This window comes from Cibotium barometz, chromosome 5 (genome assembly GCF_041138505.1).
Source record: "Cibotium barometz isolate CiBa-2024 chromosome 5, ASM4113850v1, whole genome shotgun sequence".
Classification (NCBI taxonomy): Eukaryota; Viridiplantae; Streptophyta; class Polypodiopsida; order Cyatheales; family Cibotiaceae; genus Cibotium; species Cibotium barometz.
Window position 1 is genome coordinate 59,753,246 of NC_141050.1, and position 16,809 is coordinate 59,770,054.

At 45.3% G+C, this 16,809-nt stretch overlaps 1 protein-coding gene across 13 annotated transcripts in view; it reads left to right on the plus strand.

The window, feature by feature from the left end:
• Positions 1-14,826, plus strand: part of LOC147638709 (uncharacterized) — an 89,262-nt gene extending 74,436 nt beyond the window's left edge. For 8 of the 13 annotated variants that reach the window (XM_086798674.1, XM_086798675.1, XM_086798673.1 and 5 more), the window contains 4 exons: positions 12,694-12,784; positions 12,926-12,997; positions 13,145-13,255; positions 13,412-14,826. In XM_086798674.1, coding sequence (XP_086654800.1) covers positions 12,694-12,784; positions 12,926-12,997; positions 13,145-13,255; positions 13,412-14,227 — 1,090 coding nt within the window. In that variant the 3' untranslated portion in view covers positions 14,228-14,826. Of the gene's footprint in view, positions 1-12,684; positions 12,785-12,925; positions 12,998-13,144; positions 13,256-13,411 lie in introns of all 13 variants that reach the window. The other 5 variants (XM_086798679.1, XM_086798678.1, XM_086798681.1 and 2 more) reach the window with 1 other exon arrangement.
• Positions 14,827-16,809: the final 1,983 nt, after the last annotated feature.

The window sequence follows — 16,809 nt, forward strand, 5'->3', positions numbered from 1 at the left end:
CCACTTCTTCACAGGATTCACTCCTCGTGATCACAGAGATGACTTCTTCAGAAGAGGTCAATGACACACCTGAAGCAGTGGAATGGGTTGGTGATAGTGGTGCTTCTGCCCACATGACCAATCAAGCCCATATCTTGGAGAACTACCAGACTCTCTCTTCTTCCGTTCGTATCGGCGACAACTCCTCGCTTCCTGTCACACCGGTGTTGGTAATGTTTCTTTGGGTTTCTCTGCCACCTTACATGATGTTTTATATGTACCACGGATTTCCAAAAATGTGTTTTCAGTGTACAAAGCTTCTTAGAAGGGACTTGGTGTGTTCTTTGATGATGAGGTCGTTGAAGTGATCGACAGGAAGACTCTCTCGGTTGTTGCCAATGGAGTCCATGATGGGGTCTCTACAAGATCACCAACTTTTCTTTCCAGATCCCTCGTGCTGACTCACATATTCGTAAGGTTATCTCCTCCTTGATGGCTTTGGTTTCTAAGGTAGATACTTCTTTGTGGCATTCTCACTTCGGTTATGTTCCCATTGATGCCTTACAAAAGTTCCATTCTTAGCAGGTTGTCAGCGGACTACCTCAGCGCAGGTCTCTTTCACATATTTGCTCATCCTGCATGATGGGCAAGCATCATCGAAATGCATTTCCAGAGGAGGCCACTCATCGAGCAACCCGAAGATTGCAGCTTGTACATGCAAATCTTGCTGGACCCATGGAGGTTGAGTCTCTTGGAGGGGTTGGATATTCTCTTCTTGTGGATAATTTCACTCGCAAAGAAACGGTATGTTTTCTGGCTCGCAAGTCAGATGCTTTTGCTAGTTTCAGGACTTGGATCGCGATGGTGGAAAATCAGTCTAGGGATACAATTTCATTTCTCCAGACTGATAATGGTGGCGAGTTTGTACCGTTTGATGACTTCCTTGCGTGGAAGGGCATTCACCGACAGACTACAATTCCTTACACTCCTCAACAGAATGGAGTTGTGGAACGGAAGAACCGGACCGTAAAAGAGATGGCTCGTTCTTTGTTGCATCATGCAGGTCTCCCTCCTGCTTTCTGGGGTGAAGCTGTGGCTACCTCAATTTATCTCATCAACCGCTCTCTCACAAAAGCGGTTGAGGGGATGACTCCGGAGGAGGCTTTTACAGGATACAAGCCTTCTGTTTCTCATCTACGTGTTTTCGGTTGTGTTGCTTATGTGCATGTCCCAGATCAAAAGAAGACCACACTCGCACCGAAGTCAAAGAGGATGATCTGCAAAGGCTACAGTCTGAGATCCAAAGGGTGCCGCTTTTGGGATCCGGAGGTTGATGACATCATCATTTCTTGTGATGCTCGGTTTGATGAGAGCTTGTTTGGCATCGACTCCTCTCCACTTCATGCATTTACAGATTTTTTGGATGATCCATTCTTGGCGGATGTGAGTGATCTTATACCTCTGCTCCTCCTCCTCCTCCTCCTCCTCCTCCTCCTCCTCGTCTTGTTGCGACTCTGGTGCTAGCTGCTACTATATAGCCACCAGTTCCTGTTGCACCAGCTTCTGTAGCTCCTAGTCCCTCTACGAGTCCTGCTTAGACTCTGGGATTACCCCCACCAGTGCTTACTTCATCACCTCTCCCAGCAGCATCGGATGAGTCCTCTACTGCAACTAGATCTTCTTCTTCACGCTTTGAGAGAAAGGCTGGCCTACCTCGGTGGGTTCAGTAACTCTTAGAGATTCTAGTCTCACTGATGCACAGCTCCATAACCAGATCTCTACCCACCACCCCTTGACCTCGCTGTTCATCTCAGGCTTCCACATCTTATCACACAGTGAGTTATGCTCTCATGGGTTCTTTCTAGGAGATTGATGAGCGTGAGAGTCCCGAGGAGGCTCTTTCACAGCCGCAGTGGCGGGCAAGCCATGGAAGCAGAGATGTCCTCTATTGAGAGGAATCACAGTTGGTCTTTGGTGCCACGGCCTTTACATCGTTGTGTGATTGATTGGTGTGAAATGGATTTTCAAAGTCAAGTCTCATGCAGATGGTACTTTGGACAAGTACAAAACTTGCCTTGTTGCTTGAGGATATGCTCAAAAGGCAAGTGAAGACATTGATGAGACATTTGCTCCTACAGCCATGTATACCACCATCAAGATTGTTTTGGCTCTGGTTGCACACTTTAGATGGCCGGTGTTCCAGATGGATGTCAAATCTGCTTTTCTGAATGGAGATTTAGAGGAGGAAGTTTATGTTGAGCAGCCTCCTGGTTTTGTGATTAAGGGACAGGACACCCATGTGTATCTTCTGCAGAAGGCTCTTTATGGTCTCAAACAGGCACCTCGTGCTTGGTATCAGAAGATTGATGTCTTCTTGTTATCTCTTGGCTGTGAGAGGGCATATGCTGACAGCAATCTCTATGTGCTTCTTTTTGATGGGGATATTTGTGACATTGTTTTGTATGCTGATGACCTCATCCTTTCTGGCTCAGATACTGAGGTGGTCACACAGGTTCAGTCCAAGCTTTCAGTGACATTTGAGATGATTGATCTTGGCCTTCTTTATTATTTTCTTGGGTTGGAGGTTTGGCAGAAAGATGACTGTATCTTCATTTCTAAGCAGAAGTATGTGAAGAAGCTGCTCTCACTTTATGGGTTGTGAGATTGTACCTCTCTCTCGTCCCATGGATCCCAATGCCAAGTTATCCAAGGAGGATGATACACCCTTGGTGGATTCCACACAGAGTACCAGTAGATTGTTGGCTCATTGCTTTACCTTGCCAACACCCATCTAGATATCTCCTATGTTATGAGTGTTCTTAGCCAGTTCTCATTAGCCGCACGAAGGTCTCATTGGCAGGCAGCCTTTAGAGTTCTTCGTTATCTTCGAGGTTACTTTAGATTATGGCAACACCTATTCTAGTGGTGCTGATTTGGTTGGTTTCATAGATTCTGATTGGGCAGGCTGCATTGATACTCGGAGGTCTACATCTGGATATTGCTTCATGCTTGGTATTGGATTGGTTTCTTTGAAGTCTTAGAAGTAGAGGATTGTTTCTTCTTCTTCCACCAAGGCTGAGTACAAATCCTACCTTCTCTCCTTCACTGAGGCACTTTGGATTCATCATATTCTGGAGCATTGGTGTTGTGTTGACACTTGTCTGGTTACCATCTTCTTGGATTCTCAGAGTGCTATTGCTCTAGCTCAGAATCGTGTGATATGGGGACGATCCAAGCATATTGAGGTGCATTATCATTTTTTTTTCAAGGAAAAAGATCCTTCAATTAGTTAAAGAAAAAATAGCCGCAAAGGCTAAGTACAACCATGAAGGGCTAGATACAGACTCACCTCATATAAGGACGGGGTACATATGATCAAAGGAGAAGAGATGCTTCTCCTCAGGCTGGCCGCTCGATGAGGAGAAGGCTATCTCATACAGGGAGGGAGGGAGGGGGGGGGGGGGGGGGGACAACCATACAAGTGGTCTCTAATGCCAAATGGGGTCACCGCCTCTATCTGTGAGGAAAGGGCCAGGCCTCCAAAGTCTCAAGAAGGCTTCCCGCCACTTTCGCATGCGGTCAGAATCTCCCTGCAGCTTCCCCCACTGATTGCGGAGGGTGTGAATGATATCGATCCATATGCTCCTGATGGTCTCAGCCGGCGGAGTGTGGGTAGCCTCGCTGTATCTAGCATGCCAGATGTGCCAAGCTGCTATGCTACTGGAAATCTCCCATCTTTGGCATGAGCCTGGTCGCCAATCACCTGTCGGTGGGGCTGTGATTGGTACTGCTGCAATACGATGGTGGGAGACCTGAAGGGCTAGCCCCCTCCCCATCCTCCTCATAAGTCCTGACCACTCTAGTCTCGGTGGCCCAAGCGACAGTACCCCAAGTGATGATCTGGGTCGAGGGTCAATGCCCTGTCCATAGTGAAGATGTGGGGAAGCATTATCATTTTGTACGTGACTGGATCGAGTTGGGACTTCTTCAGGTGGCCTACTGTTCTACCAAGGACAATGTGGCTGAACTCTTCACCAAACCACTTCCGAGAGCTACGTTGGAGGTGTTACTTTAGCGTGCCACTCCTATGGCGCTGAAGAGGAGGTGTTGGAATATATCATCTCCAGAGGGTCTACATGTACCTTTTCATGCTTGTATTGGTCATTTTTATGAGGCTCTGCATTGGCATATTTAGCAGATATTATTTAGGATTTTTCTACCATTTTAAGGCTTTTTATAGCATTTTTTTGCTACTGGCCGATCAGCTCATAGGAGGGATATATAAGGGTGTACACCCTTCCCCTCACTTTTCATCTCATTCTTGCATATATGCTTATTGGCTGTTGCAACAGTCTCTTATGCTTGTAAGCGTGAAACCGGCCTCTGGTAGAAACCGAAGTGCGGTAGACTAGCAGTCACCCTTCCACTTGTAGTCCAAATAAATAACAAAATTAACTGGAGCTAGAATGCCCCAAAACTGAAATGAAATCGACACCTGTTGGCCCCAAAGCTTGGCGCCCCTTTCGGTATTTCTTTATTCAAATTCAATGAGATGTAAAACTGAGTACAACAAAGCCAGCCAGGAGAATAAACCTGTATGTCCAATCTGGCAGCCCTCAAGACCTCTTAGCACAGAGGATTCACACACAGATCTGTGTCCCACAAAAGCAACACACTGTGCTTCCCTCTGATCAACCAAGACAATTCAGCAGGGCAGCCTTGAGCACACATCTGGCATATTCCATGAACATGATTCCACAACTCAGTTCAAATATACATCCACTGTCCTGTCTCTGTTTCCACCCTTCAAACTGCCATACTCCTCCTCTCACAAGGGGCCAAATAACATAGCTCTGCAGAGCAGACATAAGCCAGTGGAAAGAAAGAAAGATGGACAAGTTCAGAGCTTACCAATTCAATGCGTGGTTTTGCACCCGTGGGACTGATCGTACCAGTCTATACTTGACAAAGACTGTCTGTACTTTCCTCCCTGCAACCACCTGACTGATGTACCAACTATGCTCTGATAAAGCACCGCCTGCCCCACCGCCTGCAATCTGTTCAGGACTGAACAGTACGGAAGCCGGTTGTGCCTGTCCGTACAGGTCAGCAAAACCCTACTGTACCTGTCCGTACAGTTCTAAACGTGCAAATTCCACCGCCTGTACCTGCTGCTGTATGTACTCTGCCAGCATCGCCTGAACTAGCCTGTGCGCAGCAACCCCATACCTGCAGTCGTACTGCAGCCAAAAGTACGGACTGTACTTGCTGTCCGTACCTGCCAGCGCCGCCTGTACCTGCAGCAAATCCAGCCGACTGTACCTTGGTCGCCAGCGCCGCCTGCAACCACAGCCGCCACCTACTCTGTACGGCCTGCAGCCATGTGGACTGTACGGCCAGTTCTGTACGGCCTGGTCTGCTCACAGCAATTCCAGCAGCCCATAACTATGCAGTCGACAGTCTTTCTCCTCTCTTCCACGCATGTAGCTTGCACGCTTCCCCAAAAGCAAGAGAGAGAGAGAGAGATGAGAGAGCTTGGTTAGAAGCTCACTTTTTCCTATAAATAGAAGCCTTCCCCTTTGTTGAAACTCAATAGTGTTTTTGCACTGTTACCCTGCTTCTCCCAAGAGCCAAAAAAGGCTCCAACTCAAAGGCATCGAGATAAAGTTGCAAAACCTGAGGTGAATCTGTTAAGTCACCTTCCTCCATCCACTTCGCATCCATCGGTGAATAGTTCTTGAACTTCACAAGATAGTGACGGGAAACTTTACCTCGTACCTTTCTTTCCTTATGTGCCAGTATCTGCTCTGGAATAAGAACCTCATCAAGTTCCTCAACTTTCGGCTGAGCCTCATCTGATACATCCTCAGGCACATCCCGATGGAAAGGTCTAAGGAGACTCACATGAAATGCATTGTGAATCCTCCAGTGATCTGGTAGCTTCAAGCGATAGGCCACCTCACCAATCTTTTCCAATACTTGAAAAGGTCCATAATAGCGCATGCTCAACTTAGGGAATAAGCGCTCTTTACCCTTCATCTTCTTGAGCCTAGCCTTTTCAAATCGCAAAAGAACCCAATCACCCAATGCAAACTCTAATGCACGTTTGTGACGGTCTGCTGCTTTCTTTTGCTTTTGTTGAGTTTTTTGGAGTGCCAACTTAACTCTCCGATAAGCTTCATCCATATTCTCCACATACTGATCAGCCTCAAAGATCTTATCCTTTGTGTGCAAAATGGGTGGTACCTTCTTTCCTCCTTCCACAATCTCAAAAGGCGCCTTGCCCGTCGAGGTATGAACGGTGTTGTTATATGCAAACTCCACCAAAGGAAGATACTTTTCCCATTGTTGCTTGTGCTCTGACACATAACACTTAAGAAGATCTAACACTGTAGAGTTAGCCTCTTCCGATTGTCCATCTGTTTGTGGATGAAATGAAGATGAAAACTTGAGAGTTGTACCCATGTTGTCAAACAACCCTCTCGAGAATAAACTCGTCATCCGTGGATCACGGTCACTGATGATAGACGAAGGCAAGCCATGATACTTGAAGATGTTCGCCATGAACAACTTCACCATATGATCAACTTTAATCGTCTTACGCACGGGAATGAAATGAGCCTGCTTACTGAACCTGCATATGATAGTCCAAATGCCATCATTGCCCGTTTGTGTCCGTGGAAGATCAAATATAAAATCCATGGCAATGCTCTCCCAAGGTCTATCGGGAATAAGTAAAGGCTGTAATAACCCTGGTGTCTTTTAACGGTCAAACTTTACCTTCTGACATACGATGCATTGCCTAACAAAAGCATCAACATCTCTTCTCAAGGTTGGCCAATAAAAGAAAGTCTCCACTGCTTTTACCGTGGCGTCAATACCTCTATGACCTGCATACGGTGGGGCATGACTTTCAATCATAACCTTGAGTCGCAATTGCTTGGTAACACACAATTTACCATGCATCAACAAAAACCCATCTCTGAGAGTATAATGGTCATGCCGCTGACCCTCAGACAACTGATCATACAACCTTTCAAAGTCCTCATCATGGGCATACTGCTCTTTCATTTCATCAAGCTCATGATGATAAGCAAGTGAAACTGCTGAGACCTGTGGGTGGCTTGCGTGACAAAGTATCTGCCACAACATTCTTTTTGCCTTCCACATGCACAATCTGGAAGTGGAACATAGACAAAAAGTTTGCCCATCGCATATGCTTCTCTGAAAGCTTAGTTTGCGTGAGGAAATAACGCAAGGTTTGATGATCTGTCTGCACAGTGAAATCAGTCCCGAGCAAATAGTGTTTCCATGTAGAAAGAGCATGAATTACAGCCAACATCTCTTTCTCATAAACCTGTAAATGCTTCTCGGCATTCTGCAATATTCGACTCTCATAGGCTATCACATGTCCTTCCTGCATGAGAACTGCCCCAATGCTGTTTCCACATGCATCACACTGGACAACAAAAGCCTTTCGGAGATCCGGTAATACCAATACTGGATCCGAAGTAAGCTTTTCTTTAAGCTTTTTAAAGGCTGTAATTTCCTGATCAGCCCATTTAAACGGAGTTGCCTTCTTTGTTAAGGCATGAAGGGGTGAAGCAATTTCTGCAAAATACCGTATGTACCACCTGTAATAGGAACACAATCCCAAAAAGCTGCGTACATCATGCACGGTCCTCAAATCTGGCCAATTAAGAATTGCTTCCACCTTCGATGGATCCATACGGACTCCATGCTTAGACACAATATGCCCCAAGAAGTGTATCTCTTGCAAGAAGAACTCACTCTTCTTGCCATTAATAATCAGCCTATGGTTCCGGAGTTCTGCAAACACAATGGCCAAATGCCTTCTATGCTCCTCCTCAGTTTGTGAATGCACAATCATATCATCAAAGAATGTGCCCACAAACGCTCTATGAGGCTGGAAAATCCTGTCCATCATTCTGTTAAATGTGGCAGGTGCATTTGTCAAACCAAAGGGCATAACCAAGAACTCATACAACCCAAACGTGGTTCGAAATGCTGTCTTATGCACATCCTCAGGTCTAATAGGTATCTGATGATACCCGCTTTTCAAGTCAATCCGACTAAAAACTGTGGAGCCCTGTAAGCGGTCCAAAATGTCATTGATCCTCGGAATGGGGAATCGATTCTTGATGGTATTCTTGTTCAGCGCCCTGTAATCAATACACATGCGCCAAGAACCATCTTTCTTTTGCACTAAGAGTACAGGTGAGCAAAAGGGTGATGAGCTAGGCTGTATCAACCCTTTATTCAACAGCTCTTGTACCTGACTCATAATTTCTTCTTGTTGGGTTGCACTAACACGGTACGGCGGTCTATTTGGTGGAGTACTGCCCGGAATTAGATCAATGGCATGATCTTCTGGCCTTTCCGGAGGAAGTTCTCCTGGCAATGACTCGGAAAAACAATCTTGGAACTCACATAAGAAATCAGTCCTGTCCTTATCTAACGTAGACAAATTACTCATCATCTTTTGCATCCTTTACATAAATCAAGTACGCGGAAAGATGCTTTTTCATTACTGATGAAATTGCCGAAGCTGATACAATAGGAACAGATTCCCCTTTTAGCTTTACATCCAAAACATGTTCTTTCCCTCTATGAGTCAAAGTAATCTTCCTATTGTATGTATCCACCACCGCATGTACTCTGTGGCACCATGGCATTCCCAACAAAACATCACATCCATCAAGTGGCATGATGAAAAACTCTTCGCTGTCCACATAACCGTGCAAATGAAGCCTGAGCTTCCCAATAATAGGAGTGACGGGTTCTGCATACCCAGGACAAGCCATGTTAGCCTCATATAAAGGCCCCATCTCCTTTGCACGGATCCCCAATCGGCCAGCCAAATCCGGTGAAATAAAGTTGGCTCTAGCACCTGTGTCAAAGACTATCAAGGCATTTTGATCTCTCACTTTGCCCCATGCCCTGCACAACTCAGTCTCTTCACCACTTGGCTGTTCCCCAACAAGATCAGGAACTAATCCTACAGAAGGTTTTGGTTTCTTTGACTTGGGCTCCCCTTTGGTGTCAAAGTCCTTTTGGGACTTTCTCTTAGGACAATTAAAAGACATATGTCCTTCCTCTGTACAGTAAAAACATTTCCGAGCATCCATCAAAGCCTGTCTCTCCTCAGGAGTTCTCTTGGGCATTGGCAACTTCTTATACCGCTTCTCTGTAGACCCTTTTGCATCACGCGAAGCATGCCCTGACTTTTCAGATTTCTTGCTTGAGCTTTTACTTCCTTTGAATCCAGATGAGACTCCAATGAGTAACGCATTTGCTGTCATAGCATTCTCTATCATCTGTGACATATTTGTTACTCGAGTCTTTATACAATAGTCACGCACTTCCTTGGGCAGCCCACAATAATACTTCTCCACCTAACGGAACCTTGAAACCGGCCTCTGGTAGAAACCAAAGTGCGGTAGACTAGCAGTCACCCTTCCACTTGTAGTCCAAATAAATAACAAAATTAATTGGAGCTAGAATGCCCCAAAACTGAAACAAAATCGACACCTGTTGGCCCCAAAGCTTGGCGCCCCTTTCGGTATTTCTTTATTCAAATTCAATGAGATGTAAAACTGAGTACAACAAAGCCAGCCAGGAGAATAAACCTGTATGTCCAATCTGGCAGCCCTCAAAACCTCTTAGCACAGAGGATTCACACACAGATCTGTGTCCTACAAAAGCAACACACTGTGCTTCCCTCTGATCAACCAAGACAATTCAGCAGGGCAGCCTTGAGCACACATCTGGCATATTCCATGAACATGATTCCACAACTCAGTTCAAATATACATCCACTGTCCAGTCTCTGTTTCCACCCTTCAAACTGCCATACCCCTCCTCTCACAAGGGGCCAGATAGCACAACTCTGCAGGCAGCAGACATAAGCCAGTGGAAAGAAAGAAAGATGGACAAGTTCAGAGCTTACCAATTCAATGCGTGGTTTTGCACCCGTGGGACTGATCGTACCAGTCTGTACTTGACAAAGACTGTCTGTACTTTCCTCCCTGTAACCACCTGACTGATGTACCAACCATGCTCTGATAAAGCACCGCCTGCCACCGCCTGCAATCTGTTCAGGACTGAACAGTACGGAAGCCGGCTGTGCTTGTCTGTACAGGTCAGTAAAACCCTACTGTACCTGTCCGTACAGTTCTGTACGTGCAGATTCCACCGCATGTACCTGCTGCTATCTGTACTCTGCCAGCATCGCCTGAACTAGCCTGTGCGCAACAACCCCATACCTGCAGTCGTACTGCAGCCAAAAGTACGGACTGTACTTGCTGTCCGTACTTGCTAGCGCCGCCTGTACCTGCAGCAAATCCAGCCGACTGTACCTTGGTTGCCAGCGCTGCCTGCAACCACAGCCGCCGCCTGCTCTGTACGGCCTACAGCCACGTGGACTGTACGGCCAGTTCTGTACGGCCTGGTCTGCTCACAGCAATTCCAGCATCCCACAACTATACAGTCGACAGTCTTTCTCCTCTCTTCCACGCATGTAGCTTGCACGTTTCCCCAAAAGCAAGAGAGAGAGAGAGATGAGGGAGGCGTGTACCAAAAGTGGAGTTGCCATCTCTCCAAAAATATCCTAGGCCCCTTTCTCAAGTTTATCAAACTTATTAAAGGTCACTTATGCCTAGGGGCCACCCCAAGGTTCAAACATTAAAAATATTAATGTCCTTGGTCCCCCTTCATGTCCACACATCATACCATTTGTTCGGGCACCCCAAATATGAATCATTTAATATTTATCTTGCTCACCAACCACCATGCCCACACTTGTGCTGTTCCATTTTCACAGGGACATGACAAAGCACCTACGGGCTTCCCTCGTGTTCATTTTGAGCAATAATCAGCTGTCCACAGAAGAGTATGGCAAACACCGTTTGCTAAGGTATAAACGAAAGCCAGAACCATAGGAATTACAAAAGTCATTACAATGGAAAGATACATTGTAAAAGACTTGCGTTACATCTATCTGTCCAACGATGATTAACAAAAATCTTTTGTTCTCTCCATTTGTTTTGTGCTTGTATGGCATCTGAGTTTTTAAATGCTTCGGAACGCTTCATTCTCATCCTTTCCATATGTTTGAGTGTCTGCATCAGTTTGGACGACCTCAAGGTTTCTTTTTTTTGTAGTTGTTCAGTTTGTGCTTTTGCCTACAATCTATGTTTGCTCTTTCTTTCACAGCTCCCCCCTAGTGGCTCAGGAGAGAGGCATTTCTGGGATCCGGGGCACAGGTAGACTCAACTTCGACATGGACTCTACCATTCCTCCAGAGTGGCCGACTCCGACCCCCCCGGACCCGCTTCCCCTATAGTGGTTTTTTGGGAGTATTTACCAAGCATGATATTCTCGTGGACCTTGGTAGTTCATGGCGCGGATGAGAGCTCCGCATTGCTTACTTTTTCGATTGGATCTCATGGTAGTTTAGTGGGATCAGAGTCCCTCTTGGAGGACTTTAGGGGATGCACGGTACAGAGGGTGAGGGTGATTGGATTCCCTGTACATGAGTGGCACATAGACCCATTGCTCATAGTCACAGGAAATGGTCGTTTCAATCCCTAGAAATGCGTTTCTCGTTTCAGGTTCCCATCCGTTTCCATGGCTGTTTCTCATTTCCCAAGTGATTTTGTCACAAGATACGGTCGTTTCCACCCCTAAAAACTCGTTTTCCTGTTTCCATTCCTCGATCGTTCCCGTTCCCGTTTCACGTTTCTGGTGACTATGCCACCACTAGCCAAGGTGGCCAGGGAGAGAGACTGGCGTTTATGGATTTGGGAGAGCCGCCCCATCATGCGCCTCTAGTGGACCCGGGGGAGTGGACTTGGTGTGATCCTGCATGCAGGCGGGAGACTCTGGGTACCCTGCTTGTTGCATACACGGCTAGGCCGTAGGATCTAGAGGCCCGAGGTCGAGGGAGTGCACAGCCAGTTCCAGTGGGAGGGCTGCCAAAAGCCAATCTCTAGCTTTGGAGCGGTGAGAGCCATATAATCTCTCAATGAGAATTGTCTTAATTTCATTACTTTGGAGGATGAGGAGCTCGTCTTGTGAAAAATTGATAGTTCTCCAGCCTGTGGGGGTGGGGGAAGGATTGGCTTGGGCAGAATCCATAATGCCAATCAAGGGCTGACTTGAACACAGATTAAAAGAAAATGTACTGCTAAGCAAAGAAAGGAGAGGCGGGAAAGAAGGGAGATGGGAATGCGGGAGGCGATGAAGAGGCGGGAGGAGGTGAAGGGTGGGAGGAAGAGGTGGTGGGAGGTGAGGAAGAGGGGAGGCGGTGGAGGGCAGGAGGAGGCAGGGAGGTGGGATGCAAGGAGGAGGGAGGCGGAAGGAGGGAGGTGAAACAGGAGGCAGATGAAGAGTGGGCAGGAGGGAGGCGAAGAGAGGGCTGCAGGAGAAAGGGAGGCAGCAGCAGGAGGCAGATGAAGAGTGGGCAGGAGGGAGGTGAAGAGAGGGCTGCCAGGAGAAAGAAAGCGAGAGGGGGGCCCACACAGGCGTGCTCCTCAGTTGTACAAGGAGCTCTCAATCCAGCGGGCTCACTGAAAGATGTTGTCAGATTTTAAGTAGGCAGAGATTCTGACTATGCTTTATGTTTTGAGCTGAGAAATCACATCATGATGACTCAGTTTTGAAGTATAAATTAACTTTTCATAGACAATCCAGCTCACAAGCTCCCAAAGCAAAAGCTACTCTATTTACGAGTACAAGCGGTTTCAACTTCCAGTCTGATGTGCGAGCAGAGAAAAGAAAGGAGGTGCTTATCTCACTTTCATTCTGCATTTTTTTCTCACACGACATGGTTTCCTTCCTAAAGCACATTCAACTGAAGTTACCACAGTCAACTCAAGTTTCTGGTTAAGTAAAAGGGTATTGTTTTTTTCTAAAATTCATGCAGTACTACTCAAAATTGCAAGAGAAGGTGAATGCCAAGGAAGAGGAAAAGAGTCAGATTCAAGCTAAAACAAAGGTGCACACCAGAAGTTACTTTGTGTGGAATCATGCTCGTCTTTCTGCCTATGGATGTTGGGGCATATGCCTTCTCTCTATTATGGATGTTGGTAATTTTCTGTTTTATTACTTAACCTGCAATCTTGATCGCGAGTTTGGTATACAGAAAGAAAACGAAGAGGAAATCAAATTGCTTCGTAAAAGTCTGACATTCAGGGCATCTCCTATGCCTAGCTTTTATCAAGAGGGACCTCCACCAAAAGCTGAATTACAGAAGGTCAGTGGCCCTGGTGCTAGCTTCTTTTCATATTCTCTTGGTGTTTTTGCATGAGTTTTCTGCATGGAATTGTGTTGGTAGGATTGAGATCGTGTGGTGCCTTCTGTTTGCAGCAAAGAAAACATCTTGGTTACTGTTGCGCTTCTGTTAATGCAGATTCCAACCACACGAGCCAAAGCACCAAAATTTTCCACGCGACGTAGCCACTTGGGTTCTGGGAGTGGTTCTACTAGGCTCTGCAACTCCATCCAGTGCGACACAGAGCACAGTGGCAGTGAAAGTTCACAGAAGCCTGAAAAAGGGAATGATCTGGAGGTGGTAATAAGAAATGATGACTGCACTAAGAGGCCTATCAGTGGACGATTTCTGTCCGAGTCACCTAAAGAGAAGCTTTCAGACCCCAAGTCCCCTTCGGCTTGCAGTGCCTTTGACCTCTTGGATATGGAAACTGCTGTTGCCAGTGGTTTCTTTGATGACACGAAGGCCAAAGTGAGAGACCCATTGACTGTTTCCTCCGACTTGATGAGTGATGAAGAGGAGGGGGTTCATGTTGTTCAAATCCTTGAAAGTAAGCAGATGGCCAGCAATGCAGAAGGTGATGCAGTTTGCCTTGATAAGACCAAGTCTCGAAAGACCAAGGGAACACCTGCTAAGGAAGACTCTTCTGGAAGGCACGATCATCGAGCTAAAGGCAGTAATGTGCTGAACGGTGGTGCAAATGCAAGTGCAGGGATCTTTCTATCAACTTCCAACAAGATGAAAGCTGATAGAAAGGTTCAGCCCTTAGCCAATGATGACAGTGAACATTTGTCTGTGAAGAAGGTAAACAAAAAAGAGCGTCTGAAGGCTTTGACGCCTTGTTTTCGGAAGCGTGAAAGCATGGGGAATGAGAGACAGTCAACAATCAATTCAAATATGGCCCATGCACAGGCAAATGTCACAGTGGGGACATGCGCCATGAAGTATGCCTAACGGTGTTGCAATGTGCATGTTTATGTTCTTCCCCACATAGAGTCGTTGCTGCTGCTGTTTTCAAATGAACACTGAAGAGGACCGAGGACTTCACTCCCCACATTAGCATCTTTCACCTGGAGCAGTGTTAAACAATGATCACAGAAGATGAGCAGAATCAGAGGTATTGTGAGAGGCCTCCACCGTATATGATCCCTTGTTATGGTTTTCAGTCATGGCCTTCATGATACCTTTTATTTTTGGGTTTGAGACACGCGTGGATGTCAGATTTGAGTACCTCTGATGAGCCAACATAATTGTTGAGTACAAAGAAAAGTTAACCATGTGCTCACCCAGACTTGTTCACCTTGTAAGATTAAGGTTTTGTCTAAAGTCAAGTGCTAATATGGACATCTGGATATCAGCTCGAAACATGGCATGAACTTGGCAAGCTAGTATCAGTCGGTGTTTCGCGGCCAGCCAGTACTGGGTCTCCAAGCCCTGAAACCATATCATCTAGTTTAGGGTCCTTTTCAACTACCTTGCTACCGGAGTGCACAAACTCAACTTTTATTTATTTCAAAGGCTTGCCTTAGTCATGAATTCAGTCATTTGCAAAATTAAGTTTTTGTCCCGTTTTTCTTTTCTGCTTTTAGTGGCTTGAAAAAGTGCATTGGCATTAGCTTTTGCTCAAATGTTAGCTTGGTGCTCTGGCTGTTCCTCCACATATGTTCTCATGACAGGCTTTCAGTTCTCCTGCGTGGATAAGCTGTTCTTTCAATTGTTTGCAAGGGCTGGGTTGGTTGGTTTTTTCCGGATGGTAGATCCTTCAAGTAGTAATTTTTTTTGTCTGTCCGTAGATGCATCATGTGTGCTCGCCCCATAAAGCGATTTTTCCAAAGGTGCTCAAGCCATGTGGGGTGTCGTTGGGGGAACACCAGCTGGGACTTGAACCCAGGACCTCTCTAATAACATCATGGAGGCTCATAGTGATCAAGGAGCATCATAATTATGCATAATGGAGAACGTAAGCTAGAGAGATTAATACATAGATTAATTTAATCATGAGGATGATTAGCATAATCATGCACACTTTGTATAAACCAGTTTGCCTCTTAAATAGGCTTCATGTATAAACCAGTTTGTCTCTTAAATAGGCTTCATGTATAAATTGATTCATCAAGGAAACTCGTGGGCATGATTTGAGGGAGTAAATCCTACATCTCCTAAACCTCCCTCCATAAAGCCTAGAATCTCTCCATAACTCATGGGGTTTAATGCTTTACTCATCTATTGGTGCTTTTACATGGATAAGACAACTTTGAACCATAGCCCCTTGTCTTGTAATGTCATATAAGATATTTTGGTGTCTTTAATCCAACACTCTATCCATGACTAATGTCATATAAGATATTTTGGTGTCTTTAATCCAACACTCTATCCATGACTAAAGTTGATGACAATGCCAGTCCTAGTTATTGTTTACAATGATGGGTATGATGACCATACTAGTGTGTTCGTAGGATTTACTTGAGTTAGGTTTACAATGCCATGCTAGATGCTAGATGCTAGACCCAAGTTATGTTTACAATTACTTTAGGATAAAGGGATGACTATAGGAGGTTAGGTCCTATTTTGTCTAGAAATTCCAGCTATCTTCAAGGTAGTTGGTCTCAATTGAGGCTCCTTCTTCCTTTGTTTAAGCACCACTTGAATCTCCTTCCCTTGCAAGTCAGGCCTTTTGGGCCTTTTTCTTGGCAAAACAATTCTTCTCTTCATGGTTAGATTTTTCACAAAAGTTACAAGACTTCTTAGAAACTCTTTTCTCTGAAATGATCTTTCGAAGGATGTCTTTGGTCCATGCTTCTTATGGTCTCGTTGGTTGAAGCTAGCTTCGTCCTTGTAATAGTGACCTTGTCTTTGCTTGATCTTTTTTTTTGTTTTTTTCAAGAAAGAGACTTGAGAGACCTGTTCTTCGAGTAGAGAAGCCTAGTTTTGGAGAGAGTAGGTTGGTAAGTGGTAACAATGTTATCATACTCATCTTGTGGTAAGCTCTTTAGAAGCATTGCAGTAATCTCATCATCTTCAATGTGTTTGTTGATTCTTGCAAGTTGGGTTAAAATGATCTTCATGTAATTTAGGTGAGTAGGAAGAGAATCCCCCACATTCATTTTTAACTCAAAAAACTTTATAAGAAGAGAGATTTTGGAGTTTTTGCTTTGTGTCCCAAACAGTACATCAAGTGTTTTCCAATTAGAACTTAGCACTTTGAGGATGCAATGAAAGGAGTTTGAATGAGCCACCAAATTAAAGAGTAAATACATTGTGAAGCTAATAGAAGCTTGTAACAACTCCTTAATGGCATGAATGATGAATCACAAGAATAATCAACATAATCATGCACATTTTGTATTAACCAGTTTGTCTCTTAAATAGGCTTCATGTATACACTGGTTCATCAAGGAAACTCTTGGGCATGATTTGAGGGAGTAACTCCTTCATCTTCTCCTATCCATAAAGCTAGGGTTTAATATTTTACTCATCTAATGATGATTTTACATGGATAAAACAACTTTGAACCTTAGCCCCTTGTCTCGTAATGT